This window comes from Balaenoptera physalus (assembly GCF_965194825.1).
Source record: "Balaenoptera physalus genome assembly, chromosome: 6".
Classification (NCBI taxonomy): Eukaryota; Metazoa; Chordata; class Mammalia; order Artiodactyla; family Balaenopteridae; genus Balaenoptera; species Balaenoptera physalus.
The window spans coordinates 116,204,061-116,216,122 of NC_138885.1; the positions used below are offsets into that span (position 1 = coordinate 116,204,061).

General features: G+C 37.1%; 2 protein-coding genes and 1 long non-coding RNA gene across 3 annotated transcripts in view; 1 reads left to right on the forward strand and 2 right to left on the reverse strand.

Moving 5' to 3' along the window:
* Positions 1–12,062, reverse strand: part of LOC309663120 — a 287,678-nt gene that overhangs the window by 263,923 nt on the left and 11,693 nt on the right. The gene's annotated exons all lie outside the window — the stretch shown is intronic.
* The window catches only part of LOC309663115 (cyclin-Y-like protein 1), a 33,852-nt gene that overhangs the window by 11,025 nt on the left and 10,765 nt on the right, over positions 1–12,062 (forward strand). Inside the window, exons 3-5 of the mRNA XM_082466535.1 lie at positions 315–349; positions 6,400–6,500; positions 10,042–10,077. Coding sequence (XP_082322661.1) covers positions 315–349; positions 6,400–6,500; positions 10,042–10,077 — 172 coding nt within the window. The remainder of the gene's footprint in view (positions 1–314; positions 350–6,399; positions 6,501–10,041; positions 10,078–12,062) is intronic.
* On the reverse strand, positions 3,073–4,031 carry LOC309662524 (10 kDa heat shock protein, mitochondrial). The gene has a single exon (XM_082465318.1). The coding sequence runs from the start codon at positions 3,596–3,598 to the stop codon at positions 3,290–3,292; it is 309 nt and encodes a 102-aa protein (XP_082321444.1). The 5' UTR covers positions 3,599–4,031; the 3' UTR covers positions 3,073–3,289.

Here is a 12,062-nt window from a genome sequence, read left to right on the forward strand (position 1 = left end):
TTTTTTATTAGCTAAGTTTCTCACCTGGCCTAATTTGCTTTGTCCTTTTCTTTTGTAAATGGGGAGTCTTTTATTTGTACCTAATACAGAATATCTATTAGGTCAAAAAAGTGAAAGTAAGTTTTTAGATTTTATTTATCGGACTCATCTTGCTGGGTGATTTAAATTATATATTTTGTTGGAAATTATTTTAAAAAATAGAATGGAATTTTATCTCATTGTGTTATTGGTAATCCATCAGATAATTAGTGACTACTTTTATTTTTCTATGGCATTTGTATCAGAATTCATCAGTTAATTTTTTTTATTCTTAGTGCGGGAAAAGAGGAGGAGCAACCATTTCAACCATGTAAGTAAACAGTTGAAAAGTTAAGAAATTAATAGTTTGAATTAAAAATATGTCTGCCATGATTCCTAAAAATATGATGGATCCAATACTGTTAGCATGGACCTCTTTTTTGTAGATTTTCTAAATCTCTATTTTCCTAATTATCAAATGGATTCAGGAAAGTCTTTGACTTAGTAGTGCCCATTTTTTAAGGGTTCTGACATTTCCGTTAAATTTCACTAATACGGTTGTAGTATAAAGATCTGCCTTAAATTCTTTTGCCTTATTTTTTTGATCTTATTTTTTAACCAAAGTAATAAAAGTATAACAGGTAAGTTAATTTTTAGCACTGTCCATTGACTTCTTGTCATAGCAGGTGAAAGCTGAGCTTCTTCGCTCCACCATGACGTTATTTCCCTCCCTGTGTTCCCTCAACATGTATCAGTTTTTATTAAATCAGAATCAATGTTTACATTACTACGACTCTGCAAATATTGTGCATTGCTGAGCCATAGAGTTCTCTGACTGTGCCTCCTCCTTGTACACCCTTCATTCTTTTTCTTAAATATTAATGAAATTGGAGCACTTCTGCACTTCTCTAGGATAACCCAATCCCCCTTTTCCTAGCCAACGTGATCTCACACAGCCAAATGCAGTAAGTAGCTCCCTGCCCGGTCTCCCTGCTTTCACATTCTTCATTTTTTCTGTGGAATTAATTTCCTGACTATATTCACTTGCCTGTTTTCTAACAGCTATTTTTTTCCCCAAATGTTTTAACATTTGTCACATGCCTATGAAAACTATTTTCCGTCTACTAAGCCACATCTGTTCCATTTTTTTCTTGGAGACACTTTGCCCCAATCTTTTGTCTTCCTACTCCCATATAGACTAGTGTTCCCCTAGGCCTGCTCTATGCCTCTTTTCCTGGGATATCTGTGTGAAGTCATCTGGGATCTCACATAACTCTGCTCTCTTATGTTGGATCCCCTATGTCCTAGATTCTGTTTCCCTCTTGTCTTGTTATACTTCCTTGTTTTACTGGAGCACATTTTCCTGGGAAAAGGGCACATGGGCAGAAAGTTTAGAGAGATCTAGCCTCTCTGAAACTCCTTCTATTTGATAAAGTATAGAATTCTCAGTTGAAACTAATTTTTGCCGTTCTAAAGACATTTCCCTCTCATCTTCTCATTTACACTGTTGCTCTTAAACCTGTTGACATTGTATGGTACATTGTACATGACCGATTTTAGTCATTTTCCCCCATCCCTTCCTTCTCGGGAACCTTTTAGTACCTTCCCTCTCCCTGGGATTTTGAAATTTCATAATTTGGTTTGGTATAGACCTTTTTGGTGTGTTTCTTTGATATTCTGTTTTTTTCTTCCAGGTTCCTATTATTCAGATGTTGGAAGTCTTAGACTTACCAGATCGCTAACTTTTTTCCCCTCCTGCTTTGCATTTTGTCTTTTTGTCCTGCTTCCTGGAGATTTCCTTGACTGTGCTCTAATCCTTCTATTGAATATATTGTTTTGTCTACCTTATTTTCAATTTATAGAGTTCTCTTATATCCTGTCATTCTTTTTTTCACTGATGCAATTTCAAGTTTTCATTTGCTCCTGAGTTTTTATCACTCCCATCAATTCCTTCTTCCCGTTTTGTTTTGTTTTTTTTTAAAGCGTCCTTATATTTTATTTTATTTATTTATTTTTTGGCTGCATTGGGTCTTGGTTTCTGCACGTGGGCTTTCTCTGGTTGCGGTGAGCTGGGCCTACTCTTTGTTGGGTGCGTGGGCTTCTCATTGCAGTGGCTTCTCTTGTTGCGGAGCACAGGCTCTAGGGCGTGCGGGCTTCAGTAGTTGCGGCTCATGGGCTCTAGAGCGCAGGCTCAGTAGTTGTGGCGCATGGGCTCAGTTGCTCTGTGGTATGTGGGATCTTTCTGGGCCAGGGCTCGAACCCGTGTCCCCTGCATTGGCAGGCGGATTCTTAACCACTGCGCCACCAGGGAAGTCCCATTCCTTCTTCCTGTTTTGATCTCTTACTTGTTGGGGGCTTCCCTCAAACGTGTGATGGTCCTTGGCTGTCTGTTAAGATCTAATTGGAAGCATCACTTGGACAACTCGTTAACTGATGGGCCTCACTGCAAGGATTTGGGGACCACGCCTCTGAACTCTGAGCCTGCCTTGGGTTCTGTAAGACAAACTGGTTTTCTTGTTCCTGTCCTAGTCAGCCTCTGTAGGTACCAAGGTTGTGCTTCCTCTGTTCTGCCATGTCAGTTACCACTCCTTTATCTAGTCTTTTCACCTTTCAAACATTAAAAATCATCTGCTGTTTATCCTGTCTTATGTATAGCTTTTTTAAAAAATGCCTTTAATTCTAATGAGATGATATCTGAAAGAAGGGGGAGAGGAAATAGATTTGTGGTCAGTCTACTCAAACTTAGATTTATTCTTTGAATATAGGTTCTGAGTTTGAAGTTTAATGCAATATAATTAACGATATTAATTCAGACAATATTTTTGATTATACCTATAATTAGAATATTATACTTTTCTACTAAGGCCTTGAGTATGAATTCTATTCAAACCACTCACCCTACCATATTGTCCATTAATGTGCAACATAGATGGAGTATTACAGACTTTTCAGTGAAAGTCATTGATTCTTAATAAACGTATCCAAAACTTGTGAAAAGGGGGAAGAAAAAAGTGAACTTCAGCTTTATTCTCTCTCTTTTTTTTTTTTTTTTCATTTATATACTTTTATTTGGGAATGTTTAAATCAATACAGAGAAAACAAAATTTCAGAGACAATGAATATCATTAGTTTGGATATCATTACTTTATTATAAAAGAAACACGGAAATTATTTACAGGATGAAAGATTTCAGAACTTCAGTGGCAGCTTCACGTGATGCCATTGGGGGAACGGGCAGCTTCACGTGATGCCATTTCAATAGTGACTTATTTTAGTCGACATATTTTCCAAGAATGTCACCATCTCTAAATAAGAAATAATCCTTGTCATCTAGAACTACTTTGGTGCCTCCATATTCTGGGAGAAGAACTTTATCTCCAACTTTCACACTAACTGGTTGAATCTCTCCACCCTTTCCTTTAGAGCCTGATCCAACAGCTACTACCATTGCTTGCAATACTTTTCCTTGCGATTTTTCTGGAAGCATAATGCCTCCTTTGGTTACAACTTCGGGTGCACTTCTTTCAACTAATACTCGGTCAAAGAGGGGAAGAAACTTTCTAAATGCCTGTCCTGCCATGACTCGGGTTGCCGCACTTCGTACTCTCGCTCTCTCCAGCTTTATTCTTTTAATGGGTTAAAATCAGAGGCGGTAGGCACAGTGGGAAGAGTCATTGGGTGGGGGCAGGATTTCAACAGGTACTTGACCTTTAATGATAAGCTTTGAGGGTTGTTACTTACTAGCCTCCTAGGTATGATTATTTTCTAGTCTTCACCATTAAACCTGCAGTCTACTAAGCAACCTTTCCCCTTATAAAGATTGTAAAAGTCCATGTATTTTGTCCTTAGTGCTGAATGAAGATAAATACTCTTCTTCAGTGACCAATTGAAATAATACCTATGAACATTAAACTGTCAGTAGTGTTTTTTGCTACTTGTTTTTTTTTTTTTTTGTATTTGCATTTTATACCCTTATGTGTGTCAGTGCAGTTTATTGAGGTTGTGAGCCAGCAATGGTAAAGCTTTAATCATAAGGGACAGTTATCTTAAATTTTCAAGCAAGATGAGAGGAAAGTAATCTGCTGGCAGCTAACATATCTAGGCTTTGCTCAGAGGCTTCAATTCTGCCATCCTTTAGTGAACACTAGATGCTGGAAAGTTTGAATAGTTTCAGGAGTAGGCCTGTGGAAGTGTTTCTTTTGTAGGATCGAGCCAGTAGACTGTAAGTTGCTGATACAACTTAAATGAGCCCCCATAGGATTATAGAGCACATCTAATTAAAAATTTTAAATGTTTTAGCAGTAATATTTCCAAAGACAAATCAATATACATTCATAATAGAAAAAAAAGTTTTTAATAGAGGAAAACAGGATAAATAGCACCCAAAGCTCTACCAACTAGTCTATATTTTGGTACATTTCCTTACTATTTTTATTCCCCTCATATATATAGATTTTTGGTCAGAATTGACTTTTATTACGTGTAGTGTATGTCATATTATACCCTAATAGTAGTGACCTTAAAAGATAACCTGCTTCGTTTAGAATCAAAGTATTTGAATGAGTGAATTTTCATTTTTCATGCTGTATCTGTTTTTTGAGATTCTAAAATTACACATTAACCAAATAGCTTAAGGACCATATCAGAGTTTTAGTTTAAAACATTTCTAGCTTGAAGGAGAAATTAGTCTTCCAAATAGTGATACTGTTTCAAATATGTTACATCTAGAACTTTTTGTTAATAAGGAATAAGTGGCTTTGCATAAAGCATCTGAAACAAGCAAAATGGTGTTTTATATATGCCATTTGGATATTTCTGATTATTGGATACTGGCAATTTTTATTTAAATGCTCTGTATTTTAAAAAGCATCAACTAGATTTTCTCCCTGCCTCACCTTTCATGTATTTGTGGAGGACATTGATGGGAGAGTGTGACAGCATGGTGAAAACTATTTTATATGAATAGGAGGAAGGAAGGCTCATCTGAATTAGTAAACAAACAAAAACCAAAACCAAAACCCAGCTTTAAAATTGTTCGTATTCTGTGGTATTAAAGAATGCTACTCTTCCTTCCAGTGGCTTTCAGTGATTGGGATTTGGTTATTGGCCTTACTTTAAGGAACAGAGTTGTCCTAACATAGTTTAGGCCATTTTAGTATTTGACTATTGCCGTGTTCATGGGCTCTTCACAAATAAATGGATACTTCTAAAGTGTTTTAAAGATAGTTCATTCTCTAGAGGGTCTCAAAAAGTTCTTTGTCACCTATCCAACACCACTGTAGATAAATTCTCACGAATTTGTACCTTTAGTAAGATTTACCTCCAGTTGTAACTGATCTTAAATAATTTCTCAAACACTTGTCGAATCCTAATTTGTCCCAGATTCTGTGCTCAGTAGCTGGTGGTAGGAGAAGAATCTTCCTAACCTGGAGAAGCTTGTTTACTTAAGAGGGTGGTACTATGCAAGCAGCTGAGACCATGGAACAGTTGGTAAATTAGATGTGTGAGTGTGCAGAAAGTGAGAAGTTTTGTGGTGTGCCTGCTGGCAAAGGGATCCTAGAGGCAGATGGGGTCAAGCTTGCTGGGACAGGAGGAAGAAAAAGGCATTGCAGGCAGAGAGCAGCATGGGTGAGGCAGGAGTGTCAAATAACACGTAGAACAGAATTAGTACAATTTTGAAATGAATGGCAAGTATTCTCTGAGGTTCTCACTTGAGTAATGTAATGGCAGTCTTACTTAAACATGAAGTGAGAAGTTAAATTCTCAGAGTTGTTTTATCCGTTTTTTTTGGATGCGAGAGAATCTTTAAGCAGTACCTTTTTGTCCTCCAGATAAGGAAATTGAGGCCCAGAGAGACTTATGGCCCCCAGCTTTTTAGTGATAGAGCAGCCCTGGCATGCCCAGCCTCTGATTGGAAAACGTTTGTTTCGTCACACTGTCTCCTGAACATTTATTATTGGTGTTCATTTACTGCAGTGAAATGCTCCTACATCGGTATTATATAAAGCATTACGTTTTATTGTAGTAAATGAATAGAAATAGGAAATCTCAGCTGCATTTCATTGCTTAAGGAAAAAACCCTGAAATCTTATTCTAAACTTTTTACATTATTATAAAGGTAATTTATAATAGGTGCTTGCCAGGTTTGATTATAGGTACTATATCAAGGCAGCATTTTATAACCCATTTCTCAAAGCTCGTCTGTGGAAGTCAGAGTATAGAGGTTTCCCATAGAGCTGCACATGATATCACACTCAGGCAGTTCATGGAGTGTAAGAAAAATCTTAATGCTTTATCGTTTGACATTTTAACCGAGGAAAAACACACACTTGATAGGTTTAACTTACTGTGACATTTTCTTCTATTTCCCTTCCCCTTCAGGTATCTCCAGGGCAGCTTACTAAAAAGTATAGCTCATGCTCAACAATATTTCTAGATGACAGCACGGTCAGCCAGCCTAATCTTAGAACCACAGTAAAATGGTGAGTACAAGTAGGTTGCCAAGGGCTGAGTGACAGACCCCCTTATCGCTAAAAGCATCCTAGCCATACATAAGTTCATTCATTTGAATTGTCCTTTTCAGTGATCAGGTTAAAAAACTGGTGTCAACTATAGATTGATTTCAAGGACCTAAATATGAATTTTCAGTTTCCATTTTAATCTTAGAGCGCATGATAGAAGGGAAAGCCAGTTAGCAAATAAGAAATCCCAGAAAAAGTATAAATCTTTATTTGACGCGTTTCTGTTGCTAAGCCATTGTTGAACACAGTGAGAAAGAGAGGTGCTTTTGATTGGCTGTTTCTAGAGACAATTATTACTGTATGAGTTGTAGTCCTCAAACAACGTGCACTACTTTGGAAGCTGCTCTTAGAAGAAGGAACAGCTTGTCCCCTGCTGGCACCAAAGCGAATCTGCATTTAAATTTAATTGGAGTTTGTCAGATTTATCCCACTGTGCTTTTTTTTTTTTCCTGCACTCTTTCTGTATGAAATTTTACTTCTCCTTCCTGTCCCCCAAAGAGGGGGAGAATATATCAAACCAGTCTTAAGAAATACACACTCAAGCTTAATTTCTTTGTAGATGAAATTTGTTCAACTGAGGTTTTAACTTAATAGACACATTTAAGTTTTGTTTATATATATATATCTCCAACACACTGTATCACTCACAGCAGAGAACAATAAAAGAGGTGAGGTTTCGGAAACATGGCTGTGGTCAGGCTTATACTTAAGGAGACACGAACAGTGTCATGATGATGGAAACTATTCTTTAATTTCTGGGAGCACCTCATAGTCCACAATTGGAGATGCACTTTCAAAACACCCTAATGATGAACCTTTCAAGCTTATTTAAGAGAAAAAAACCAAACGGGATGCAGAGCTTCTTGCCTCCTCCCTCGCGGTTGTCCACGAAACATTAACATCTCCTTAGGATATGAATGTTGATTTTCCAGAACACAGTTTGGGAAATGCTATTTGAAAATATTAATGTCCTTATCCTTAATTTTATTTGTTGTCTTAATTTTATAAGCTAATTGTATTTTTAATTGGTTTTTAATGTGCCAGCTTTTTTTTTAGCTATTTAAATTATCAGTAACTTCTACTTTAATTAAAGACAGCAAGTTCACAGTCATAATAATGTAACTTTCCTCTCTTGCTTACAATAATAGTTGCAGTCAAGTCATGTTTCAGCAAAAACTGAGCCCCATCTCTAAAGTCCTGAGTTTGGGCACTTATCACATAATCACTCAATGTTTTTCTTCAGCCAAGACACTGAATCTGTGGGTACAAAAACCACTCTACTTTGGCTAGAGTCGCAGCTTCTTTTGAATTCAAAAGAGTCTGATGTCCAGTATATAATTCAAAAGTACTTTGAAAGTAAACCTTGCTCAGGGACTTCCCTGGTGGTGTAGTGGTTTAAGAATCTGCCTGCCAACGCAGGGGACACAGGTTCGAGCCCTGGTCTGGGAAGATCCCACATGCCGCAGAGCAATTAAACCCGTGCGCCACAACTACTGAGCCTGTGCCGTAGAGCCCGCGAGCCACAACTACTGAGCCCGTGTGCAACTACTGAAGCCCACGCACCTAGAGCCCGTGCCGTGCAACAAGAGAAGCCACCACAGTGAGAAGGCCGCGCACCACGACAAAGAGCAGCCCCCGCTCTTGGCAACTAGAGAAAGCCCGCGCGCAGTAACAAAGACCCCATGCATCCCAAATTAAGTAAAATTAAATAAAATAAAAAAAAAAAAAAAGATTTACCTTGCTCAGACAAGAAGGTTTCATCCTTTTTTTTCCCGACCTAGTCTAATTTTTGGAAGTACAGTAAATTTTAATTTGCTCTCATGAAGTTTTAGAAATGATCATTCATCACATTCATTATTGGTGAAATAAAGGTTTACTGAGAAAATTAATAGGGCCAATTGGCTTTTAGGAATGATTTTGAAAATGTTTATCATGGGGTTAGTTTTCAGTGGGGTAGCTGTTCTCAGTGGGGTAGGTGAGCCTTATTAGAATCACTTATGCAACTTTTCAAGATATATGTTTCTGGATGCACAAAGTCCACCCGCCTGCCCCCGCCTCCAAGACACAGTGTCTGTGTGTCTGTCTGTCTGTCTGTCTCTCTCTCACCCACGCACACACACCTGTTGACAAGATGGGGAATGATGTGAAGCATGATTATATGGACAAAAGCATCCCGAGTGATTCTCCGATCTTAACCCTAACTCATTCATCCCTAAACTTTGCTGCACGCTGCAGTCATCTGGGGATCTTTAAAAACAGTCCTGATGCCCAAGTCATACCCAGTGCCGGTTAAATCAGAACATCTTGAAGCAGAAGCCAGGCAGTTTTTAAAGCTTCTCAGATGATCCCAGTGTGCAGCTGAGCTTGGGAGCCACTATTTGGTTAGAGGGCAGGAGAAAGAGAACTGCTTCTGATAATTAGTGGGACCTTAGGTAAGTCAGTTTTAAGCCTTGGTTCCCTTATCTGTAAAATGGGTGGTTTAATTAAATGTCATCTACGGTTCAGTGGTCCTTTCCATCATAAAACTTCTAATGCTGTGATTTTAAAATCAATTTGAAGATGAAACTTTGAAGCACTATAGAAGTATCCATCTTTGATGCTAACGGTGTTACAGGCCTTTATACAAGTGCTAAGATTCTATAGACCTATTCTAAAATTCAGATTTGCCTTCCCTCAATTATTTTGAGTTTCATTTTAGACACTGAGAACAAAGGGGAGCATATAACTTAACCAGAGAACCCCTTTGTTGCCTAATATACAACATCTGTGAATAACTTAGGAATATAGTAACTTAAAAAAGACTACCTAAGGACTTGTATCTATCTGTTCGTTAATACTTTATTTAAAATAATTTGGAAATACCTGTCATTAATAGGATACTGTGTAGTATTATGCTGTCTTATTAGCACTGCTTATTTCAGGATAGCTAGACCTATCATCAGTTTTGTGGCTATAAAATTTTGCTATTAAATTTTCTAATAATTATGTAAAAGTGATTTGAAATCATTTTGGTATAGAGCACTTTTATTATTTACTTTTAGGGAAATAATGGAAAACGGATGGGTAGGTGGATAGCGAACTAAATCAACTGAAATGCAGGGGCTAACAAAAAAACCACACACACACACCCCCACACACAAACTACTATATGGCTTAAATTTAAGCATGTGTATAGATAGATATAACTTGTACAGGACAGAAGGTTTTGTGGGTAGAAGGACAAATGACAGGGGAAGTATGTAATAATTTATATATTATAATAATCAACCAAAACATGCCTTCTAACAGCATATCTAGCATTTTGGGTCTCCTAATTTTGCTAAAAGCTGAAGAACCTAAAACAAGGGGGAAAGCACCCATGTGGTACTGTTCTGAATTCGAGGATTTCGGGGCCACTGGGCCTCTGGAAGGTCTTCCCTCCTTGCTAACCCCTTTTTAAAAATGTCTTCAGGCCTGATATGATAAAAATCAGTGATGACAATGTATTTTTTTTCCTCCACAGTATGACCTTAGCAATATATTACCACATCAAGAACAGGTGAGCTCTTTTGAAACCTATCTTGTTATTCCAGCTAATTAATTTACAAGGTATCAAGTTTAGTGTTAGGTAATAACTATAGATGTTACTGGCATAAGCTTTTATTATTAGAGTGCTTTTATTACAATATAGAAGTGAATCATTTATTTTTCTCTTAGGACCCTTAATTCTTAGGTTACTGAGCATTCCAAAGAGTATTTGTTTATATGGGTTATATTGATAATTTACTGTATTAGAAATTGAAATTGAGAATTTAAAAAATTAAATCCATTGTATGTTAAAACAGGGTTTGCCTTAGCACTATTGAAATTTTGAGCTAGATAATGCTTTGTTGTGGGGTGTCGTCCTGTGTGTTATAGGATATATAGCAGCACCCTTGGCCTCTACTCACTAGATGCCAGTAGCACCTTCTTCCCTCCACATTACGACAACCAAAACTGTCTCCAGCCATGGCCGGAAGTCCCCTGGGGGACGAAATCACCCCTGATTGGGAACCCCAGTGTTCAACATAAGTCATTTTTTTTTAATGAAAAATAACTATTTTCCACAACAAAAAATATTGAGAGAAAAGTATCTCCTCAATAGAAGACAGCTGATTCTCATATCTATTCTGTCTTCAGTCATTTGTTTTGAAGAAACAATATGAAGAAGATCCAGCCGCTTGCAGATATATAGTTGGAAAAAGGTGTATTTTTAAAGCCTTCAGATAATTTGGTATATTCTTTGATACTGTACCAAAAGTCTGCATGTGCTAGTTTCTTAAATTAGTTAAAATGGAATTCTAAATCATATCAATGAACTTGTAATAAATACTATGTTAAATTAATACCCATTGATCTGTCATGCATACTGAGTAGATCTTTTTACCTGTACCTGACTTTATAATATTATACATTGGTCATTTGGAAAGTATTGGTTCACATTTCTTTAGACAGTGTCAAAAACTCACTTTTGTTAGTATCACCACCAGTCTTACCAGAAAAGTCTTTTAAGTGTTGAGAAGTTGTCAAGTTCACAATCGAAGGTAGAAGTTTTCCAAAACTCCTGATATTTTTAGCTTGATGGCTTGAATTTTATCATTGGCAACAAATAACTTTAGAGTTATTTTCCTTGAAGTGACAGGCTCACTTTGTTCATTTTTGAAAGAATGACTGTGTCAGTTGTACATTCAAATAACGATGGTGTTCGATGAAAAAAGTGTTTCAAATAAAGATGGTGTTCTATGAAAAAAATGACTTACCGCCAAGTCACAAGTGCTTTTCCTTAACACAGCCATATTTCAGTATGTAAAAGTGCTTAATGCATACTTTCCACTTATTCAGAATATTAAAAAGAAGGACCAAGGTTTAAGAACACTATTAATTTTTACTCTTTTATCAAGGATGTTCTTCAAGCAGATTTTTTAACTGCAAGTGGCAGTGAATAATTGAATGACTTCTAATTCAGTTTGGTACCACTGCCTTGATTCATGCTCAGAAACCAGCAGTTTTACCCACTTTTGCTTTTATACATCCATAGCAAATGTCACACAATGTGAAGGGCAGGTAGTGTCTTAGTATTCTTATAAAAGCAGTTTTGACCTCTTGGGCCTCCTGAAGGAGGGGATAGGGGAGAATCCCAGAGGCCTGCAGACCACATTTAGAGAAGCGCTGTTCAAATGAGCGCAGTGTATTAGTGTGGTGAAATTTTAAATTAAAAAGCCTGGTTTCTTTTAAAATAAAAAGACAATTACATTTTTAACTCAAACTATTTAAAAGAGACAAGAAGAAATACACAATAAGGATATAAAGAACTAAAGAGAAAAAAACGGGAAAAAACCATGAATCTCATATTCACATTGATTGAAGTGAGAAGAATTTATTGCCCACCACCACTGCTTCATAAAATGTTCTTGCATATTCCAGTGTGAGGTTAGAGGGGTGAAAATATATTGGTTTACTAGCATTGCCTGTTAGGGAGGGTCAGTGCTTATAGAGGCAACTCTG

Coding starts and splice junctions, on each gene's coding strand:
- LOC309662524 (XM_082465318.1), bottom strand. CDS start 3,598: ATGGCAGGACAGGCATTTAGAAAGTTTCTTCCCCTCTTTGACCGAGTA.